Here is a 23,278-nt window from a genome sequence, read left to right on the forward strand (position 1 = left end):
TGTATGTTTGGAACACCATTAGGGTGAATAATTAATGGCTGAATTTTCATTTCAGGGTGAACTTACAGCCATGTGTAACTGACAAGACTTGAACAAACTTACAGTTTTATACAATATAAAAAGTGTAAAAAAGTATTTTATTTGTAAAAAAAAAATAAAAAATACAGGATTTGCATAGTACAACTAGGGTATGAATAGGATGTATATTAGCATACCAAGTAATGCTGAATTAAAATGTTTTTTACTGTGCTGAAAATACACTTGTACGTTCCCAAACCATAAGAACTCCTTAAGCTAACATTGATCTGTAAGTCAGAGTCATGTGGAAGGCACTCTATGAGTAGTATTTAATACTATGAATGTCTCCAAATTGGTCTCCTTATTTCTTTTTAGCTCTAAACATAGACATAATGATGTCATGACATGAAAAATGGATGTTTCCTTGATCTTTTCAAATATGTGACTTATAATATATAAAATACTGAAACATTTGGAAGTCAAAACCCCTGTCCTAGTCCAAAGAAAAGCATGTATAGAAACAGCTGCAAAAAATGTGTGTTGTTAAAGTGAGGAATATATTAACACAAACCCCCACAATTACAACAATAATGTCTATTCAGCAACTGGGAATGCCTAGTCATAATGAGAAGGAAGTGGGATGGATACTATTATAAATATGATTATTTGAGCTGGTAACAAGTTGGTAAAGATAAGTGTAAGATATGGGCTTTTTCTGGCTGTCGGTTACTGTGGCATATGTGACGATGTGATGAGTTGACTGCCAATGCATCCCAAAATTAGTAAAGCGGCTAACTTTATTTTTTAATAAGGTCCTTGATCGTGTCACTCCAATCTTAACTATTTGAGGGCCATTACAGCTCAGTTAAGGCCTATTCATATCAATGATGATAACTATAATTAATTTTAAAAATCATTTTAAATTTAACAGAATAGCACACACCATAACAATAATGAAACAGAGGAACAATAATGTTAGAATCACTTGCAAAACTTTTTTTCCCCAGCTGACAGGAAAAAAATAAAAAATAAAATTGACAGACAATCAGAATCCATCCAGCTTTGAAGAGTTTGAGCATACAAAGCAGCAGATAACAGCATACACTTATAATAAACAATGTTATCACGCACCGGTGTGGATGCTAACATAATTATCATTATAGTTAACTTTCTTGGTCTGAACAGGCCTTTATTCATTTCACGTGCTAAGAAAGCTCTTATATGAGCTCTTAAAGGCACAGTAGCAAAAAGGCCTGTTCATAGGGATGGTTCACCCAAAAAAAGAAAATTCTGTCATTAATTACTCAACCTCATGTCGTTCCAAACCCGTTCAGCTTCAGAACACAAATGATGATATTTTTGATGAAAGTTGAACCACACATAGTTGAATCACGGATGTCACATGGACTATTATAACAATGTCCTTACTACTGTACGTTTCTGGGTCTGGGAATATTTCAGTTGCATTGCTCTCAATGAAGGGTCAGAAAGCTCTCGGATTTCATCAAAAATATCTTAATTTGGGTTCCAAAGATGAACGAAGGTCTTATGGGTTTGGAACGACATCAATTCATGACAGAATTTTCATTTTTGGTGAACCATCCCTTTAATTCTAAAGGCCAGAAAGAGGGAGGAAAAATAAAACTCAGAAGAAAAAAAAAATGAAGTATAGGAAATATGCTATGACCCGCTTGAGTTTTGAAATGACTGTAAAATGTTGGGTGTGGTTTATACTGAACTCAAGGTTCATGTCAAAAGGAGTTAGTCAACATAGTACCTGGAAGAGGAAAATAACAGGAAACTGTTTTGAATTAGATTACTCATCACTGCCTCTATGATATCGTGTACATGCCGTTGTTTTTTGCTCTCTTGCAGTCAAGTTTGTCCGTCGCTCCCATTGTAGTGATGACAGTAGAAAGGACAAGTATAATACTCTCTGTCCTTCAGCATGATGGATACTTCAATTTGTTCTTGCTGTAAACCACACTTGCATTTTGAGTGACAAATGTGTCAATGCACACTCCCCAACAAGATTTTGTACATTTCGGAATCAAGTCTTTTGCTCTTAGTGTGCGTCTATAGTATTCTGCTATATATGCATAACACAGCAGCTGTGAAAAGGTCCCCAAGAGTTCAAACCCTGTAAACAGCATTTAAGGTTTTGGTTCTAGCTCTGGTTGAAAAGCTGCACCCTCAAAAGGAAGAGTCTTTAACCGCACGGAACATCTGCAGTGACGTTGGTTCTACTTTCTGTTTGGGGTTCTGTTCTCGCCCGACCGGGCTGTAGCCCGCAGACCGACCTGTGGGCTTGAACCCAGGAGAACGTCCTGTGGGAATAAAGCCCATGGAGCGAGCAGGTGCATGTCGCCGCAGAAATCTGCCAGAGGTCACGAGGTCACCGTAACCATGGGCGTGCGAGAAGGCGTAACCGGACCGCCGCGTGCTCCTTCGGGTGAGCCTGGTGCGGCGCGGACGAGGAGCAGGCTCCTTCATCTGACGCACCTTATACCTCACCTGTATTTAACAATCAAAACACAAATGCTCATTTCTACACCCATCTATCCATCAATTTCAGCAAACACTTGAGATACTGTCTTTCTCTTTACTCTATTATTCATTATACTACTATCATTTTGATACTACTATATTACACACAATTACAATAAGATATTTTAATGTGCATACAGTACTTCATCTCATTTTGTCTTCCCGTTTATCTCTCATTCAGCCACTCACAATGACTACATTTGCATGCACATAAAAACTCCAATATCATTTGGCAACGTTAGTATTGAGTCATGTTAACACTGCAATCCAATTGCCTGAGTCTGTGTGTTTGGTAAAAAAAAAAATTTTAATAAAAAAAATTTAAAACGAGAGAAATCACTGCATTCTGTTTAAACGCACTACTCTGAATTCAGAATGCAGTTCTGTGTTTTGCATCTGCAGAACAAAATGAAAAAAAAAATCAATACAATTTCAATGCATTTCTAGAGTGACAATGAGACTGGTGGTGTCAGGCATTTTAGAAGGTGAATATTGTTAGTCCTAATTAAATTATCATAGGAAAGGTTATAAAACTGAGCATATTGTATTACAGGAATATTCTGATACCTGAGCGTTCTGAATACGGCTGCAATCTGAATATAGACCTTAAACAGAATTTGATATGCATGTAAACATAGTCAATTACTGCATATGCAGATTATGCCAATGTGTAATTTGATTGATAAATGACCTTAAATGCAATTGATATAATAATGGTTAATGAAATAATGATGTAATTTACTGTTATTCGGCAAGTAAAGGGAACTGTGAATTAAACTGTATTTGAGGAATAGTAAAGCGAGGTTAAGTAACTCCATACCTCGTCATTGATGGTAGGAGAGATCTGGCTGTAGAAGAACCGGTAAGCAGCCACAGGCAGCACACACAGTATAGCTGTCAATGCAACAGTCAGCCACACGTTGGGCTGGTTAAGACAATTTCGGGCAGTTCCTGTAAGACACAACACACACACTGTACACACTCTACACTACACACTATTTCTTGGAAATTAGCATGAAAAAAAGTATGTGATATATCAGACACATTATAACTTATGAAATGCAACATGCAAGCCCTGCTTACCTATGAATGCAAAAGAAGATGGATGTAACCGGAAAAGTCCATCAGTGAACATGGTGAAGGTCAATATGAAGAACATTCCCAAACTTCCCCAAACGAAGAGATGGTTAACAACAGTCCAGTATGAGAGGTCAAGCCCCAACTGTATGGAACATAGAGCAGAAATTAGGGGGCAAAAAACTTCCACTCAAATGAATCGCACACACAACTGCAAATGTTTAACTGACCTGTACACACACAGTGACTGTGAGGCAGGTTTGAGTAATCAGTGCGAATGACTGATAGTCTGCACCATCTTTGCCGTCGTCTCTCGCCGTGTCATATGTGGCAGCGTAAGGCACAAAGAACAGTACTAGAGAGCTGTAACAGCTGTGAAGTGCACACATCATGAAAGCACGTTTACTGAAGTACTGACTCAACTGCCCTGGCACATACAGCTGAGGGTACTCCAGACTCCAGCCAGCATTCACATCCTGGAGAAACATGGAAAAACAATATTAAGTCATGTTTCATTTCAACAAACCAGTTCATTTCTAGCCATTAGGTGTTATTCATATTTGTTAACACACAAGAGCATGGTGAATTGACACTGTTTAATGTTTCTTGAAGGTTAATATATTAGCCTTTCACAGCTGTCTGATTTCAGAATAATCAGAATATCATTTGTTTGGACAGATATGAATTCATTTTAATTTCATGTAACACACGCACACACAACCTACCTGGTCAAACAGACTCATTCCCAGAACAGGCAGGGCGGTGTATACCAAGTTATACAAAGTGATGAAGCCTTCATCATACACCGTCTAGAAAGACATGCAAGAACCACAAATGCTTTTTGTATGTACAAATAATTAAGTAAAGTCTTAAAAGCAAGAAACAAAGAACAGTTTTCAGTTCTGCTGCACTTGTCTCACCTGAGCGGAAAAGCCGCAAAAAAATGCGTACCAGAAGTGCACAAAGGTAAAGGTGAAGTTCTTATAGAAGAAGTAGCGCAGGAACTTGCACATGCGCAGGTATGACCAGCGGCCGTGTACCAGCAGGAGGCGTTGCAGGAAACGGAACTGAGCGAAAGAAAAGTCACTAGACAGCACTGCCTGCATCCCCTCCTGACCGCTGATACCCACACCAATATGAGCCGCTGCAGGAGAAGACAGACAATCATATCAATACAAAAATAAATAAAATAAAAATAAAGCTTGAATAATGTATCACATAGAACAAATATTAAAAGCACAAGTATTAGCACAGCAAAAGAATCAAAAACAATGAAGTCACTTTTGGGAGTACACCAGCTTACGCTGTAGATGGTCTCAGTGCTACAATGTTGTTATAGTTAACTAAAACTAAACTATTAATTTTTTTTTTTTTTTTTTTTTTATAAAAGCTAAAATAAAATACAAATATTACATAAAAACTTGAATGAAAATTAGATATGCTGAAATAAATTGAATTTGAATGACTAAAAACTAAACTAAAACTGAAATAAAAAAATCAAAGCTATATGGAAATATGAAAATGAATTGAAAAAATAAACTTAAAACTAAAATGTAAATTAACACTGAAAATATAAAAATAAAAGCTAAATCAAAATATTAATACTTTAATTAAATACTAGAATATTATACATATAATACTAAAATAACACTGCATTGCTATGAACAAGGACTAAAAGCAACTAAAAACCCAAATTGTGATTTAATATCTGCAGGAAAATTTTTTTACATTGTCTAAAATGTCATTTTATATAATAAAACAACAAAGAAATTCTTAAGAATGTTTATTTTATTATGCATCTGTACTGTTGTCAAGCTGAATTCACCTTTAATCATGCTGACATCATTAGCTCCATCTCCTATGGCTAGAGTGACCGCTTTCTTATATTTCTTGACCAGCTCCACCACCTGAGCTTTCTGCAGAGGAGTCACCCGACAGCAGATGACCGTCTTGCACATGCAAGCCGTCCGTAAAAACTCCAGCTCCATGTTGCTCTCCAGAGCGAATGCCTGAACACAAAGATCCCATCAGGAAATAAGATGCTTTTACTCTCTGCAGCCACACATTCGGACATCAGGCAGAAGAAAGTACAGAGGAGAGAAAGAGACTTTCTCACCAGGCTGTGTCCATTTATCACCAGTCCGTAGTCTCCATTTACGTTTTCATCCTGAACCACTTTAGGAGTCTCACCCAGGATAACCTCAGGAATAAGGAATTTGTCTTGTTCAGTATCAGGAAACATTTTTAGACGGGCATCCCTTTGCAAAAAAGAGAGCATTTAAATATAAACACAACAGAAATTCGCAAGCAAAATTTTGGATATGAAATTTAATTGACACCATTAAAATCTCCCTATAAAACACCCATTTTGCGGACGCCCACCCAATTTAGGAATTTTGACTTCGCCCATGTGTTTTACTACTCAATGTATGAAACATATGTCATCTTCATGAGATATATTACCTCAGCTCCTGTCTGACCTCCTCGGGTGAGTTAGCTGCAACAATAAACACGTCGTTCATCTCCTCCCTCAGCAGGTTACATGAGTAGCCAATGTTCTCAGCGGTCTCTGTTAGAGAGACAGACAGACAGAAACAAGAACGTTTTCAGACGGCGACTTGGTAATTTATCATTAAAAGAACTTAATTAACAATCCTGCCAACCATGAACACACACACAAATGGTGGGTAATCAGTACATTATATAACGATTACAAATGACACAAGCACTGACCTCATTATGTTACATAACTGAATCATTGCAGTTTCATAAAATAAAATACAAAAATAATCTTTGGGAAGAGATTGTGTTGTTTAATGCGTTTTTTCCTCTCTTCATCGCATGAGATGCACAGCACAGAAAATGAGCAATGCAAACACATCAGGTTGACTTAAACTAGTCAGTATTGGGGATGTGAAGTGTGTCTCAAATTGCATAAAGAAATTTTAGAATTAAATAATGAAGCACCTTGCTTGTCACCAGTGAGCACCCAGATTTTGATTTGGGCTTTGGCCAGCTGCTCAATGGTCTGAGCGACTCCATCCTGAAGTTTGTCCTCTATTGCAGTGGCTCCGATTAACTACACAAAAAAGACAGCACACAAACACTTTAGCACCATATTCTACAAAAAAAGCTAACATTTTGGGTAAATTAAACAGAACAGCCAACATAAAGACTATAACCTCTACTTATGCTTTTGTGTGGGTGTGTGTTTTATTCATACCATCATGTCTTTCTCTATCTCCTCATATAGTTTCTCCAGTTTCTCCTCCCGGTCCTCCAGCTCCACACTGGACTCATGGTGGCGCTGTTTCCACTCTGAAAAATAGTCCTCATCCAAATCCTTATATGCTAGAACAAGAGTTCTCAACCCCTCACCAGCAAACTCCTACAGAGGCAGAGAAAAATAGATATTGAAAGAATGCACAATCGAATATATATTTAACGGGTAAGATTTAAAGGCACTCCTATTGTGGGGAAATCTGTAGAGTTTTCTATGGAGATGACCTGCTTATGATGATTTGAGTTTAAAATGAATTAGTTCACTGCCTATGTAGACAGAAAACTGAAAGGCAGCTCACAAGGTTTTGGAACAGAGCTATATTGTCTAAAGTGTGTGAGATATATGTGAAGCACTGAGAGAGATGAACAAATATCCTCTTTGTATTCTCACTAGAGCCATCTGGTGTTGACTCACATTGAGGTGCTCAGTGGTGACCTTCATCAGTTCGCTGCAGGAAGGATGTAGTCTCTCGTATATGATGGTGTCTGCTCCTTTACAGTACAAGGAGAGTTTGCCCTCTGGATTACGAACTGAAAGAAAAACCACAAATTTAACACACATAAAATACACACTATATGAGAAGAGCCATGGAGCCTTCTTAAAGCAATATGTTACCCTAAAAAGACATTTTGCTGTAAATTTACTCACCACCAGGCCATCCGTTTGTTTCTTAATCTGAACAGATTTGAAGAAATTTAGCTTTACAGTGCTTGCTCACCAGTGGATCCTCTGCAGTGAATGGGTGCCGTCAGAATCAAATCTAAACGGCTGATAAAAATGTCACTATAATCCACAAGTAATCCACATGACTCAAATAACACGAAAAGATGCATATTTGTAAAAACCAAATCTTTCATTAAGAATTTTGAACTTTAAACCATTACTTCTGGTCAAATAAATATTATATAGTTTATAATCTATATAATAACAATTCCTCTAGTGAAAAAGTCAATCCCGGTTGTCTTTTCACATCAAAACCCACTTTAGCTTGATCTGTGCATATTTCTCTCCTGATTCAGACGAGATGACTTTTTCACTGAAGAAACCAATATTATGGATAGAGGACACTTATTTTAGCCCGAAGCAATTAAAGTTAAAATGTCTTAATGATGGATTTGTTTATTACAAACACACAACTTTTCACTTCATAAGACAATAATTAATGGACAGGAGTCACATCGGATTATTGTGTTTTTATCAGCTGTTTGGGCTCTCATTCTGACGGCACCCATTCACTGCAAAGAACCCATTGGTGAGCAAGTGATGCAATGCTAAATTTCTCCAAATCTGTTCTAATGAAGAAACAAACTCTAAATCTTGGATAGCCTGACGGCGAGTACATTTTCAGAAAATTTTCATTTTAGGTAAAAACTGTTTGTTAAAGCAAGAGTGAGCATACCAATTACAGACATCCTTTTCCGCACATTGTTAAAGTCCAGAATGGCTAGAAGCTCATAGCTCCTCTGAATGCCCATCTCCTCTATTGTCACTGTCTCAGGGCTGCGTGAGCGGAACACAAAGCCGAAATTACGCGCCGCTGTGACCAGAGAGCCTTCATCGGGAGACTGGGCCTGATACACTAGAACACCTACAGAGTAAATTAAGAGTAAATAAATAAAACAATAAAAAAAAAACACAACGCATGTTTTAAGGTACACATACAGTAAAAAGGTAAGGCACACTATACACAACCACTCACCCTCCTTTTTCTCTTCTGCCATGACAGTGTGACAGAGAGCAAGTAATCTGAAGAAAGCATGAACGTCTGGAAGCTCCAGCTTTATAGCCTCTACCAGACTATGATCATAAAAGAAGAACTTTGGGTCCGCAAGACGGTTAAAGGAGAAATCCACTGGTGTCATTTCCTATTACCAAACGCAAACTCATTAACCCAGCAGACTCATTAAAATCACTTGAGATTGTTTGAGACTTTGTTTCTCACCTCTGTGATCTCCAGCCTCTGTCCACTATAGTGGTCAATAACATCTCCTGTAGAGCAGAGAAAACACACTTTTAAGTTCAAACAGTATCTGGCTGTTTGATCGCCGCAGGGGAGTTTCAGGTCTTGGCAATCTTTTGAAATAATATAGGCCTATAAATATAACAAACTACTGATGCATGTGGGATTGGTCCTGACCATAAGATTTCCCATTAATGGAGCATTTGTTGAAGGTCATGATGTTCTGGGTGAGCGTGCCGGTTTTGTCTGAGAAGATGTATTTGATCTGACCGAGCTCTTCGTTGAGCGTTGTGGTTCGAGCCTCAGCTGGCGTGTTAGTTCGTGCATGATACATGTTCCTGTCCCAGTTGATGTAGTAACTGTTGCCCAACCGAATTACTTCCATACTGCAATATAAAAATGACATTCTTTTCTTAAATTAGTGCAAGATTTTTTGCATCATCAGCATTGAAAAACGACATTTGGCAGCATTACAGCCAATTGTAGACAGTTTGGATTCATGTTACTTTTCACAGAAAACAAACATATATACAGTACATGAACGCACCCTACCTGACATATAATGAGATGGGCACCACAGTGTTGAGGATTATAATGTAAGACCAGAAAGTGAGGAACGCTGAAAATGCAGTGTTCTCTTCCCGTGGAAGAAAGGCGTTGAACTTTGACCCTGCATGGTTTTCCCAAATCCCATTCCCCACAGCCAGAATAATACACATCAGAGCCAGAAGCCCAAAAATCTACAAAGAGATCAAATATGTTAACATAGAGCTACCAACCATCTGCTTACATACCAACCAATGACATTAAATATCATATGAGCAAATATAGTCTTCTATTAATATATTCACGTTTCTGTTAAAAAAACAGAAAAAACATTAAAAAATTTAAATTTAAAAAATTATAAGAGTGAAAGTGTTTAGTCACTTTTGTTTAATGCATCCTTGCTAAATAAAAATTATTAGTAGGCCTATATATACATGTACATACATATGCTGTATAAAGGTGGAGCTTATCTTGAAGTAAAAGAACTATAGATTAGACATTTAACTTACAAAGAGCACCAGTACATTCATGAGTCGATCGATACTTGTCCTCTTAAAGGTGCTTTTCCCACAGTTCTGCATCAGCTTAGTCTCTGGGCCTGAAGACATAACATATACATGAACTACGATACTTTTCCTTCAAGACAACATTCATAAATTCAATCATAAATCCAGAATATTATTTATTTAAAAGTCAGTATTTGTCAAGTCTGTTTAGCCTATGGGCTGGCAAACCATTTTACACCCTCAAAAGCATAAAACACACACATTCTCTGTAGTAATAAAGAGGAATTAAACTGGGACACCAGACCGCTCCAGAGCACACACCACTCATCTGCCTGAATTTATTACCTGCAAACAACACCAGGCCAAAACACCAGTCTGTGTTTCTGAGCGTGCAGCCCCTCAGCAGGACTCGCTCGTTGTCCAGAGAGTATTTCTGTGTGCCGAATGTCAGCGTGCCTGTAAAGCGATCCAGACGGTTGTTAGGAGGCTCACAACACACCTCTCCTGAAGAAAGCACAGAGTAGACCAGAGGAAAATGTTATTGCTCAGAAGTTGAAAAGACTTAGAAGTTGAGAAGATTTGGGAGTTCTCAGTTACATTTAATTTCCATTAACTTTTTTGTGTGTGTGAATTGCATAGCTCAGATAATGTAGTTTTGGAAAAAAACATACATTTGCACTTATTTGAGCAAACTTTAATATATTCTGACCACAAAATGAGACTATTGTTCTCTTTTGAAACTCTAAAGGAGACATGTAAGCTGGGGTTTTGCTCAGGAGAAAAATTAGAGTTTTATCTGAGATTACTATCAGAGAACACAGCAAACAAACATTTATAAAAATAGGAAGATGCACTATTTTCCACATTTGTAAAAGCCCAACAAGAGGGGAACAAAAGCCTTGGAAAGGGTAGTGTGTTGCTGACTCAAGTACCCTCCCTAAATGATTAACTAGTAAAGACTTAAGAGATTAATATCTGTATGAAGGAGAGATGCTGGAAGAATCATGAAGTGAAGTGACATACTGCCAAGTATGGTGACCCATACTCGGAATTCGTGCTCTGCATTTAACCCATCCAAGTGCACACACACAGCAGTGAACACACACACACACCGTGAACACACACCCGGAGCAGTGGGCAGCCATGCTGCAGCGCCCGGGGAGCAGTTGGGGGTTCAGTACCTTGCTCAAGGGCACCTCAGTCGTGGTATTGAGGGTGGAGAGAGCACTGGACATTCACTCCCCCCATCTACAATCCCTGCCGGCCCGAGACTCGAACCCGCAACCTTTGGATTACGAGTCCGACTCTCTAACCATTAGGCCACGACTTCCCCGATGAATCATCAGGTAGAGTCAGTAATTAATTGTTTGTATGTCCTCCCTCACAGCTGTGACTGGTTTGATTTTGGACACGTCCCTCCCCCTTTGGCTCTCTATGAATGGAGTATGCACATAGAGTAACCCAGGCAAACGACAAAATCTCACAAAGCTCTGATGTGTGTTCATGATCAATTGTATAGGATACGATTTCAATTTTATTCTTTAAAATAAGGCACCTTCACACAATCAAGTTAAGGCTGGTCTGTGCCTTCTCAAAATTCAGTGGAAAGATGCAAAGCTGCAAATGCCAGACTAAACTATGCCTTCTCTGACTCTCCTAGTATCAACATATACAGTTGTAATTGCTGTGTAATTGCATTTATGCATCTCTGAGCAGCATTACATAGTCTGTTTATGCTTCATCTTGTAGCTAACATCTACTGTTTGGTTACCAGCATTCTGTAATCTTCTTTTGGGCTCAGCAGAAACTCTTGTAAGTTTAGAATAACTTGAAGGTAAATGATGACAGAATTTTCATTTTTGGTGAACTATCCCTTTAACTAGAGCAAGGAATTCTCTTTCTCTCTTTCTCCTCACCATTGAATGCAGCCAAAGACTCTAAATTGTCTCCCATGTCTCCCGTTACAGTCAGAGCCTGTTTAACCTTCAGGTTGGTTTCTCTGTGTGACAAAAAGCGACAAAGAAAACAAACATGAAATCAGGCATTCAGTATTCCAACTTAAATAAAAAAATATTCATATGAGATATTTCAGCTTCATTAAAACAACACAAAAGTATTTCATATAGCTGCAAAAAAAACAATGCCTATTTTCTGTTTCTTGCACTCACCCATCCAGCTCCGCAGTTTCAATGTACACTAAGTTGAGAGGTTCGCTGCTGGACAACAGGAGTAAATCTGCCTGTGAGGAGGATACAGAGAGTCAAGGTGATGTTAATTCAACATCAATTTACATCTGATCCTAAATTTTAAGTAAAGATATACAGTTTAAGGTTACATTACATTTAATGCAATCTAAATCTGTAAAATGTATTACTGTGACAAACTGGTTGTTCTCCAACTTTATGATGTCTCCCACTTGCACAGTCATCCATTTCTCGCTTATCAGTCTATTTTGAAAGAAAGAACAAATTATGTAAACCACATCATTCTGATTACAAGTTGCTGCAACAGTCAGGGTGTGTGGGTCATGTGTTTCTATTTAACTCAACATAAATTATTATTGCTGAGCCTGATACTGACACATTTTAAATATGATGAGGGACCACCAGGAAAATAGAAATCTGAGGCATCATTCAAGCAGCCATTCATTGTGTGTGAGAGATCTAGAACAACAGGTCAGAACAACAGGAAGAACTGTTTGATGTGTCTACAGATGCATCCTGCTGTGGTTGATGTTTGTTTTGTGGTTAGTTAAAAATTCGGTCACACTTTATATTAGGTGGCCTTAAATACTATGTACTTGCATCAAAGTACAATGTACTTATTGTTGTCATATTTGCATTGCAAAACACTTTTGCTGCTACTGAGGTGGGATACGGGTAACGTTAGGGACAGGTTTGGTGGTATGGGTAGGTTTAAGGGTGAGTTAAGGTGTGAGGGATGGGTCAACAGTGTAATTATAAATGTAATTACAGAAATTAATTACAAATTACATATAGGTATATTTAAAAATATAAGTACAATGTAAAAACATGTATGTACACAAATGCATTGCACCGAATGATTCATTTAAATGTAAGTACACAGTAGTTAAGGCCACTTAATAGAAAGTGGGACCAAAAATTCAAGGTTACCACTATGAGGAGAAGAACACTTACTAAATCCCAACTTTCAGTTAAATGGGCCAAAGTTTTGGGCTCTAGAAAGTGCATGCACATTAGCTGAACAAATTATGGAAAAAATGCACCTGGGTTGAGTTACAGTATATGCAAAATTTATGAAACCATTTATAGCATTAGTGATATGATAAACGTTACTGAAACACTCAGGTCATGACCATATACCAAAACTAAAGTTGTATAAACAATATTATAAAAACCCGTCTTGACAGCAAATTATTGAACCTACAATAGCTCTGACTGCATTTGGTGTCATGTGAAATTCATTTGATAAAGGTATGCAGGTGTGACAAACTAAATTTGACAGCCACTCACTTTCCATTTATGAGCACATTCACTTTCCGGTTATTCACCTTCCTGTCACTTCTGTGGCGATTCTGTCAGAGAGAAAAAGAAAAAAATAAGATTAGAGTTCATGTAGGAAAAATTCATGTAGGAAATTAAATGACAGCAAAAAGAAAAATGTAACAGAAGCTCTCATGGGATAAATGAATTTCTGAAGACAGAAGAGAAGTCTCTGTCTTCAAATGCCAAGACCTTCTGCATCCAGAAAGCAGCTCATCCCAGTTTTTGAAGGCTAGAGAAAGAGGAGAGGAGGGGCGAGAAGTGCGATTCCCTAATTTCCCTCCACTCCCCTCAGCAGGAACATAAGTACTATTGTATTCCTGCTGAGGGTGAGGTGGCTCCTGTTAACTGTATCAAATTTTCCAGTCCACCGCTGACAAATTTTAGATCCGTAACCTTTCGCTTTACGATTTTCTGCTGCTCAGAGGAAAGTTTGCTTGATGACGTCTGTGTGCAAAAGTAAAGGGCATTTAAATCAGACGTGTACTGAGTATTATAGTAAAAGCTGCCAGTATCATTAACTAAATGTCAGTTTATTTCCATAAGATTCACAACCAGAGCATGGGAAACCCAGTTAGCTCTCTATTTGGGATCTGGCAGAACGTCTGGAGGTCCTCTGGATCACATTGGGACAAAAGAAATGATTGGTGGGGCAAAGCTATCCAGTACTACATGATATAAAATAATCAACACAATGTTGCAAACCTGTGTGACGTCCTTTCTACTGCGGAATACTGTTTTCTAATGTTGTTAGCTAAACGGTTTTGGTTCCCATTAACTTCTATAGCTTGGACAAACAATGCAATGGAAGTCAGTGGGATCAAAACTGCTTTGTTATGAATAATCAACATTCAAAATATCTTCTTTTGTATTTAGCAGAGGAAAGTCATAGATGTTTGGAACAACATGTGGGTGAGGAAATGTTGACAGAATTGTCTTTTTTGGGTGGACTACTATCCCTTTAAAAGGAATAATTTGGCACAGTCGGATCTTGCCGTTTCCTCTGAGGAGGGGAAAAAGAAAGAAATATGTACAATGAACAGTTTGTTGTATACAGTCACATGTGTGTACTTACGATATCATCAATGGCATCTTTGGCTGCAGTCACTGATAATACTAAGACTAGCGGGACGACGGTGGTGAACCAGGACAGAGAAGAAATAGCAGGAATAACCTACGAAACAAAACATGTTAATGTGCTTTGAATGTGGGAATTCAAATATATGCATATATGTAGTTACTGTATTGTGAACCAGAGAGACGTTGCACATATATAACTGTGAGAAGTCGTAAATGACTGCGTGATTTGAGCTTAAGAAAATATTGTCCGTTATTGATCATGTAATTTTAAACTGTTACAGTCTCTCCATTGATTTACTACTGTATATGGTCGCTTTACTTGCATGAAAGAAAATAGCTGCCCATGATGAATAACAAAAATGGCTGATGTTAGCTGATTTGCCACAAAGTCAATGCTAGTAAAGAGCGAGTAAATGAAGTTACAGGGTCATGAGACGGTCATTATTGTGCAAGTATTTAGTCATTTAGAACGTGTTGGGCGTAGGCTTGATACGGGAAGTCAGGGTCACGTTACAAACCCATTCTTCACAATATGCATGAATGTGTCAAATTGAGGAAACATCCTGAGAGAATTTCACTTCCTTTGAATTGGACAGAGTTTGTATTCAAATCCCTATTCATCCATTTATTTATTTTGAAAACATATTATGAATATATCACTCTTGCAACCCTGTTTCCAGTGCTTCACTCAGTAAACTTGGATTTTACGCACCTGTAGGATGAGCAGGAAGAGGAAGTAGGCATTAGCGATCCTCTGGAACTGCTCAAACAAGTTAAGAGGCAGAAAAGTGAAGGGGTTGTATTTGGAGGTCTTGATGGAATTGGTCTTCAGGGAGAAAAGATAGAAATGTGTTCAATAGTGTTGTTCAGATATCGTGCTACATGTGGTGGTGTGGTTTGTCTAAAGCTCACACATGCTGGGAATCATATTTCCAAATATGAGTAATACGATGACAAATAACAAGTGTTTATTTTTTTTAACAGAAAGGCATCTAAAAATAAGTGCAATCTGTTAAGAGGAAACTGTTTGGTGGATATAATGTCATGATGACACCTATGTCATCAGACAAAACATAAATGTTTATTTTTATAGGTTTGAATTAGTTTTTCAGATTTTCAGATTTTATACTCACGGCATATTTGAATGATGAGTTATATTCTCTGTCATTTGCTCTGATTTTCCTCTCCACCTCTAGAAGAAAATTTACAGAGAAATTGTATATACACTTTATAAACGTTAGGTCAGGTTAGATTAGGTAAGTTGATGAGCCAAAGTGTTTGTCCCGATGCTCAAACAAAACATATTCAACAGCACCACAGCATTTCAACTTTTGTCTCTGCATACTTCAACAATGACAATTCACTTCTGAGTGATGAAAGACTTTGGTTTGATAGTGTTCTGATGACAGAGCTGTATGTCATGCATGTACCTTTTTCTTTCTTCCGCATACAGTCTAAGCCAAAGAATGACATGTCTTCCCTTCTTCCTTTTCAAATCATAATTTCTCTGAAAAACAGAACAAAACACTTGTCTGGGGGTTGTTTTCCTTTCAGGAAGAGTGTGTAAACTGCTTAATGATGATGATCTTTAAGCACTTTTTGTTTGTACAAAAGCACCAACACATTTTTAATGGATAAACACAAACAGACACGAACACACTAATACACAACCGTTCAAATGTTTAGGGTCAGTAAGATCACTTTTTTTATATAAAAAAGGGACATTAAAGACAAAAAAGGGATTGAGCATGTGACACTGAAGACTGGCATAAAGGCTGCTGAAAATTCAGCTTTGCCATCACAGAAATAAATTATATTTTAAAATAAATTACAATAGAAAAGACTTATTTTAAAAGAAAAGATAAAACATTTACACACCACACACACACACACACACATTTCAAGTTGAGGAAACAGCACTTGAAATCCGCCCATTGACCAGAATTTCAGAGTGACTTCAGCGCAAGAGTTAATTATAGAAACCGCGGGCGTGTGCGTGTGTGTGTGCGTGTGTGTGTTTTAAACGTACAGCACACATGCTAGAGCACCTCTGGAAGGGCTGTTTTCCACTGCGGCCACAGCCTGGTTATGCTATCCACATCACTGGAAAAAAACTAGTCATTATGAAAACCAAAAATAAATATTTAAGGGGTTACAAATCAGTACATGTCCTACTAAATTGGAAGCCTTAAAGGGATATAGTTACCCAAAAGTGTAAATTCTGTCATCATTTACTGACATTAATGTAGTTTGAAACTTGGGTGACTTGACTTGAGATTCATGGAGCATAAAAATAGATATTTAACTGAATGTTTAAGCTGCTCACTTCCATTCAATGCTAGCAGACAAGTAAATGTATCATAAAAGCAGGCCATATGACAATTACTTGAGAACTACGTCAGAAAAGAAAAAAAAAAAATTATTATTATTAAAATTTTGTACTTTTCTTCATGAAAAAGCCATCATATAATTGCTTTCATTGGCCTCTTTTTTTTGTCCTTTTTGAGGTCTGAGTGCCCCATGTCATTGTATTCTTTCAATGTACGGGGAAAAAAAGCAAAAGCAAATGTTTTATCATTTATCATCATCCTTTATCATTTTTAAATCTACATTTCACTGTAATCTGTATAATCGGCATACAGAGTTTTGCAATGGAATACATAAGACCTTTCCCACTCTAATTGTCAGTAATGATTGAGCCCCCCCCAAAAAAACCAAAACAATTACAGCATGTATTGAGACAGAGACAACACCCAAGCCAAATGTGAAAACTTTCTGATGTTAATTCTTCACAGCAACACAAAATACAGGAAGTGATTTACAGAAAAATAGGACAGAAATAATGGGGTCACTGAGTAACAGAGCAAGTGGTTGGGAAAAAAAAAACATGATTTCAATTAAACCACAGAAACAAATACGGGGGGCTTCTGGGGGGTGCAAAATGACAAGGCACAGGCCACAATACGCACACATAAAAACCACATATGCAAATATATGTTTGCAAACACGCATGCTACTTTCTCACTGCCACCACAGTAGGTTAGACTGTACCATCACTGTACAGCAAAAAAAAAACAAAGAAAAGTAGTCACTGAGAAAACTAAAATATGAAAAGTATTGAAACTGCCATTTTAATAAATTAAAAATATATACTACATAAACATTAAATATGCAGGATGTACTTAATGAAGTAAGGTGTGAGCAGAAGGGGAAAAAAGCAGAAAATCCAGCCACAAAAAGAAAGAGGCAAAACTTTCAGTTTTACTAATCACATACTATAAATCATCCCCTCGTACTCTTTTTTTCACAAGTCACACTTACCTTATAAATTCCGATTACATTTTTGAGAATTTTTTTTTTGAGAAATTTAAATTGAGGCAAATTGAATTTGAATTTAAAGAAGAAAATGAACTGTAATTCAAAGACAAAATTAAAGTGCTTGTAACTAGAGTCATTTTATGTCCGTCATTTTAATTTAAATTCCACTTCAACTTCCTGTGGGTTGTGCTAATTTAATTCAAAATTAATTTCAAAGGTGATTAAAAATGGTGATCATATACATATAAATTCTAAGCAGAAATAAAAAAAGGCACACACACACATCATTAACTGCCCTATAAAGAATTCAAGGCCGCACCTAGAAAATCCTCACTCAGTACTCAATGACCTTCCTCTCTTTGGAAGGAAAACACAATGACTGGCAATTTTACAAACACTGTCTAGAGTCTAGAAGTCAAGTGGTAGTCATGTGTGTGAGTTTTCTGAGGGGCTATTGTGTGCCCTCTCGTTTTCCACCTTTCACTTTGACACAAAGCCAACATTAAATCTTTTTTTTTTCCTGTGCTTTCTTGTTTCTGTGAAATGTGATTACAACACCATATCAGTTTTGTTTAAAAAAACAAAGCAAAGCAATGGAGTGTATACACATGCGTGCCTGGCTTACATCTGAGTGAATTCAAGTTAAATATGCATACAAAAGAAGTAAGATCCTGTCTCCTGATGAGCTTTGTGTGTCTCAGAATACCCCACATGCCTGTGTGTGTGCTGGCATGCTCTGGTCACTATTGTTCCACACCACTTTAGATAATTTACAGTGCCCTGAGGGGTATTTCTAAAAACTGTAAGCTGGCCATAGATACCATAACAGAATCAAAAGAGCATGCAAATAAATGAATGAAAAGTTAAAGTGTCACATGCTATTACTTTTAATAAATGTTAGTTTTAATTACAAAAATAGATAAATAATAGGACAAATTATGAGGGTTTGAAAACACAGACACTAAAACCACTTAAGTGGTTTTGAAAGTAGGGCAGTTAATTGAACAAGGGGTTCTTTAGAAACCCACTGAATACAAAGAGTAACATTTAAAAGAGTGTCACCGTGTGTGTCTATCTATATGTCTAATCTAATCTAATCTAATCTAATCTAATGCATACAAATCAATGCAAGGAGACAGTATAAACCCTGAATGCACAAACACTAACTCAGTCTGGTTAACTGAGAGGGAATTAACTGCTGAAAGATTAACTGCTGAAAGATCATACAATAGAAGGAAGTGCTAATGACTTTTACAGTACAGTCTGTAGTATAGACTGTGGGAAAGCTACAAGATTAGCAACAAGTGCAGCACAACACTGTAACATGAAAAACAGTTAATGTTACCATACGCTAAAGTATCAATGTATTATACAATACAACATTCAAATGAATCACTGAACTGTAATCTGCATTATAAGTGTCAAATGTTTCAGTCTGGAGTCTCAATTGCAACACGTAGCTTATGTAGTTTAGCACATGCATCTCAGGACAGTATAAAACATGCAGGGACTTGCAGCAGGATTGCTCAGAAATGCAGTAATTGCCTAGTGAGTAACTCCAGTCTGGAGATGAGTTAAAATAGTCCAACTACAGCTACATTTCAATAGTAGTTAGTTACAATACAAGCTACTAACAAAGGGTAGCCTACCAAACAACAAAGCTGTAATAGGCAATATCAAAATTGAATCATAGCTTTTAATCACACATTATTACGAATGAATGAAGATCGATAGCATCAAACTTGAACAGATACAGTTATACAGCTAAAACTAGAAAATGGATTAAAAACAAATCAGGGAAATATTTCACTATAAGATAAAGGAGTACTACAGACTGTAGTGTACAGGTATTTTTGTAATGACATGAATCCATAAATATTTTAATTATTATTTTATAATAAGAACATGAATTAATATATTATATTTATTGTATATTGTTATGGGGGGGGGGGGGGGCTAAACTACTGTCACAGTACTGAAAAATTAAGTTAGCAGCATCGCTAGATAGTTACTTCCAAGCACCGCTGCTGAAGCCTTAAAGTTCATTCTACTACAAAAAGTAACCTCTACACAAATATTTGGGTTCACCAGATGTTTCTTTCCAAACTTGGCTAACAAAATGTTTCCTTGAAAATGTTTTTCTTTCAGTTATGCAAACATCATGTCACACGCAAGATTAAAACAGGTCTGGAACCTCAAGTTAATCTTTAAATTTAATCTGCGTTTATCAAAGTGTCCCTCAGACACATAAACCATGCAAAACTCATCCACAGACTTTCAGAAGGTCTGATAGGTTCAACCTGAATCAGGTCAACAGAGGCAAAAGTATGTAAGACTAACTTTCCCTCTAGTTTACATATTAAATGGCTAGTGAAGGAATGTTATCATCAACCGTGGCTTTCCAAGCAGAGCACCTCAATAAACAAGCGCTCCTCCAGCACTAATGGACTGGGGAAGCTCTTAAGAACCTCTGGTTATACATTAAAGGCCAACAGCATCATCTCTACCAAACCTGTCCTGAAGCAGACACTCTACTAAAAGTCTGTTTAGTGAGCTGAAGGCAACAAAATGTGAAGTGTGCCGCTGTTGCAGTGGGATTTCATCATTTCCTCAGTTTCCCTCGAGTGCAGGAAACATGCTCACTGAGTCAGTCAGAGGCGGGCATCATGGAAAGAGCCATACGATGGGAAGCTCAAGCTAAAGAGCAATGGTAGGTTACAACTTCTCACAGGAGATACATGGATGGGACTATATAGTAGATGTGCGAATTGAATTAGTAACATGTCCCAATGTGAGATGCTTGGCATTTATGGCTCTGTGATGGAGATCTGACTAATGTACTTTTTTCTTAGCAATTTCTGTGGCTTCTTACTGGTCAAGGTCAAAATAACCCATCTGCAAATATCCATGATATTCCGAGGTCAGCATAAACAGCTACTATGTGTCTTTAATGACTGCTAGGTGACGTAGTTGCAAAGTTACTTACTGTTAATAGAATGTCTAAAGTGGACTATCGAAATAAAGTGTTACCTGCTGTCCTTCTTCCATTGTTGTTGTTAATATTAGTTTATTCCTCACTTTTTGTTATGCTAGCAGCTTATTACAATACAATAGAATTTGAGGAACTCAGCTACTTCCGTTTTATGTTATTTTACTGAAATCCCCTCGTGGGATTTATACATTGAACATCTAAACTAAACTTCCTTATCTACTTGTGTTACACTTATTCATACTGATACAGATTTTTTTTCCCAAGTAATGAGCTTGCTTGCTTGCATTTGAACACCTAGCCAATTAACAATTTCATCTTGAAAAAAAAAAAATGAGTAAAGGCATTAAAGCGATAAATCACAACTAAATGGAAAATCTATAAGACAAGAGCTGATGAGCTCAGGTATAGCAAAAGGAGGAGAGGCCTCTCAATTTACCAGATAAAGGCATGTCATTTCTAATGACCTTTTAATTATTTATCCATTAACAATTACAGTCTGTCAGAGAGATAATCATGTCTGATCAGACAGAGCCTGCTGTGTATTGTCACTGCATTATCTATCTGCTGTATTTGACAACGAGTTATATGGGCCACCGGAGGAACTCAGGGTCATGCTACAGTCACAGACATATAGCAAAGCCATCCTACACACGACTAACTCCTGAACCTGAGGAGAAGCAGACTCCAGAATGTACTAAACAAGTCTGGAGAATATGTTACAGTACAAGACAAACATTTGAGTTTTCTTGCTTGATTTTTAGAAGTCTGTAATGAACGGTGCTAAATGTTAAATACAAAACAAGCAAAAATTATCCTACACGCTTAAAAAAAAGACCAAAAGGGTTTTACAGTTATACCCTATGTACTGGTCTTTCAAAGAGCCCAAAACAACTGAATATTCTTTTAATATGTAGATATAAATATACACTACCATTCAAAACTTTGGGGCTAGCAACCTTTAAAAAAATAAAATAAAATTTGAAAGAAATCTCTTATGCATATCAAAGCTGCATTTAATTTATATATATATATATATATATATATATATATATATATATATATATATATATATATATATATACACACACACACACACACACACACACACACACACACACACACACACACACATATATATAAGTAAAAAAGTAATATTGTGAAATATGATGCATTTTCATACATTTAAAATGTAATTTATTCCTGTAATAGAAAAGCTGAATTTTTTCCAGCCATTACTCCAGTCTTGAGTATCACAAGATGCTTTAGAAATAATTATAATAGGATAATTTGATGCTCAAATATATATTTTTTAAATGTATGAATTATTATTATATATATCATTATATATGTATATATCATTTTTATATTATATAATCCCTAGGGACCCCCACACTAAACAGACACACAAGTCAGTTTGAGGTGTAGTACACTACAATACCTGACAGAATTAACATGCTTTCAGTGAGTTGCATGGAATTTCAAACATTTAATCTTGTGTTATCACTACTGTGAAAAAGTGATCAAATTATTATTTATTTTTTTAAACTTTGTCTCAAAATAACAAAAGAACAGCAGTGGTTTACATCAGTTCTCACCTGGTGTTAAAGTAACCTGTGTGCCATAAGTTTCTCTGACAGCACGCTGGTTAGAAAAATTGTACAGTCCAACATATGCAAAATTCAAAACACCAACTTTTTTAGTCTATTTTGACACCAAATATTACCAATGAAAACAAAAACTCGTCCTCAGCCTGTTTATTACATGAACCTCTCACTCTTCCCACCCCACTTTTAAGACTGCTGACAGACACGAAAAAACTAACAACTCTTTCACACTCACAACTTTACTTCCTGTGTTTTCCAGGACTGTCTGACAAATCCCCCTCTACTGACCTTGACCCCTCACTGCACCCCTAACCTTTACCCTCAGGATTCTTACCGTAAAAGTCCTACGGTAACATCGTAGTGTGTGTAGGTCTAGTGTGGCACTTCTTTCTCCAGCCAGAGATCGCCAAAGTCAGCCAAACAGTCTCCTCCTCTTTGTCTTGCCCTCTTATTTTCTTTCTCCTCCTCCTTTCTCTCGCTTCTCAGTCTTCCATCTGCTCTCACTTTACATTGATGGGAAACAGGGAGTGCAGGCATCCAGCCTAGACTCATTCACTCACACACACACACACACACACAGAGAGAGAGAGAGAGAGACCCCTCAACACACACTCTAGATAAACAAGGAAGAGGGGCGGAGAGCAGTGCTCTCTTCTGTGTTTCTCTTTCTTGCTCCACTCTAGTTTCAGTTAATCTGAGGTAACATTTACTCTTGGTCTTCCTGGGTAATAAACTCAGACTGTCAAACTTTTAAGATCTGTCTCTCTTTCTCATCCACTTACTTACTTGCTAGTAAAGTATCGATTTCCTGCACACAAAAAAA

The 23,278-nt window shown here is 37.1% G+C and overlaps 1 protein-coding gene across 1 annotated transcript; it reads right to left on the minus strand.

Annotated features, from left to right (window-relative positions):
* Positions 1-116: 116 nt before the first annotated feature.
* LOC306870902 (putative phospholipid-transporting ATPase IM) lies at positions 117-23,015 on the minus strand. The gene is made up of 28 exons (XM_079418476.1): positions 22,790-23,015; positions 15,972-16,048; positions 15,675-15,733; positions 15,254-15,367; positions 14,537-14,635; positions 13,432-13,493; positions 12,312-12,384; positions 12,106-12,176; positions 11,854-11,936; positions 10,283-10,441; positions 9,941-10,029; positions 9,438-9,625; positions 9,063-9,271; positions 8,868-8,914; positions 8,625-8,790; positions 8,325-8,513; positions 7,340-7,455; positions 6,866-7,030; positions 6,610-6,721; positions 6,106-6,211; positions 5,759-5,900; positions 5,468-5,651; positions 4,563-4,786; positions 4,368-4,451; positions 3,873-4,118; positions 3,649-3,787; positions 3,386-3,516; positions 117-2,532 (listed from the first exon to the last, which is right to left on the minus strand). Exons 2-28 carry the CDS (start codon positions 16,012-16,014, stop codon positions 2,212-2,214), a joined length of 3,621 nt encoding a protein of 1,206 aa, XP_079274602.1. The 5' UTR covers positions 16,015-16,048; positions 22,790-23,015; the 3' UTR covers positions 117-2,211.
* Between the last annotated feature and the right edge of the window lie 263 nt (positions 23,016-23,278).

The sequence above is a fragment of the Barbus barbus genome (genome assembly GCF_936440315.1).
Source record: "Barbus barbus genome assembly, chromosome: 6".
NCBI classification, from domain to species: domain Eukaryota; kingdom Metazoa; phylum Chordata; class Actinopteri; order Cypriniformes; family Cyprinidae; genus Barbus; species Barbus barbus.

Bases quoted from the DNA above. Each gene is read 5' to 3' on its own strand.
- LOC306870902 (XM_079418476.1), bottom strand. From the start codon at position 16,014: ATGTCATTCTTTGGCTTAGACTGTATGCGGAAGAAAGAAAAAG. The intron at 15,368-15,674 runs GTGAGTATAAAA...TTCTCCCTGAAG, and splicing joins ACTCATCATTCAAATATGCC to ACCAATTCCATCAAGACCTC. The intron at 11,937-12,105 runs GTGAGTGCAAGA...TTTGTCACACAG, and splicing joins GAAACTGCGGAGCTGGATGG to AGAAACCAACCTGAAGGTTA.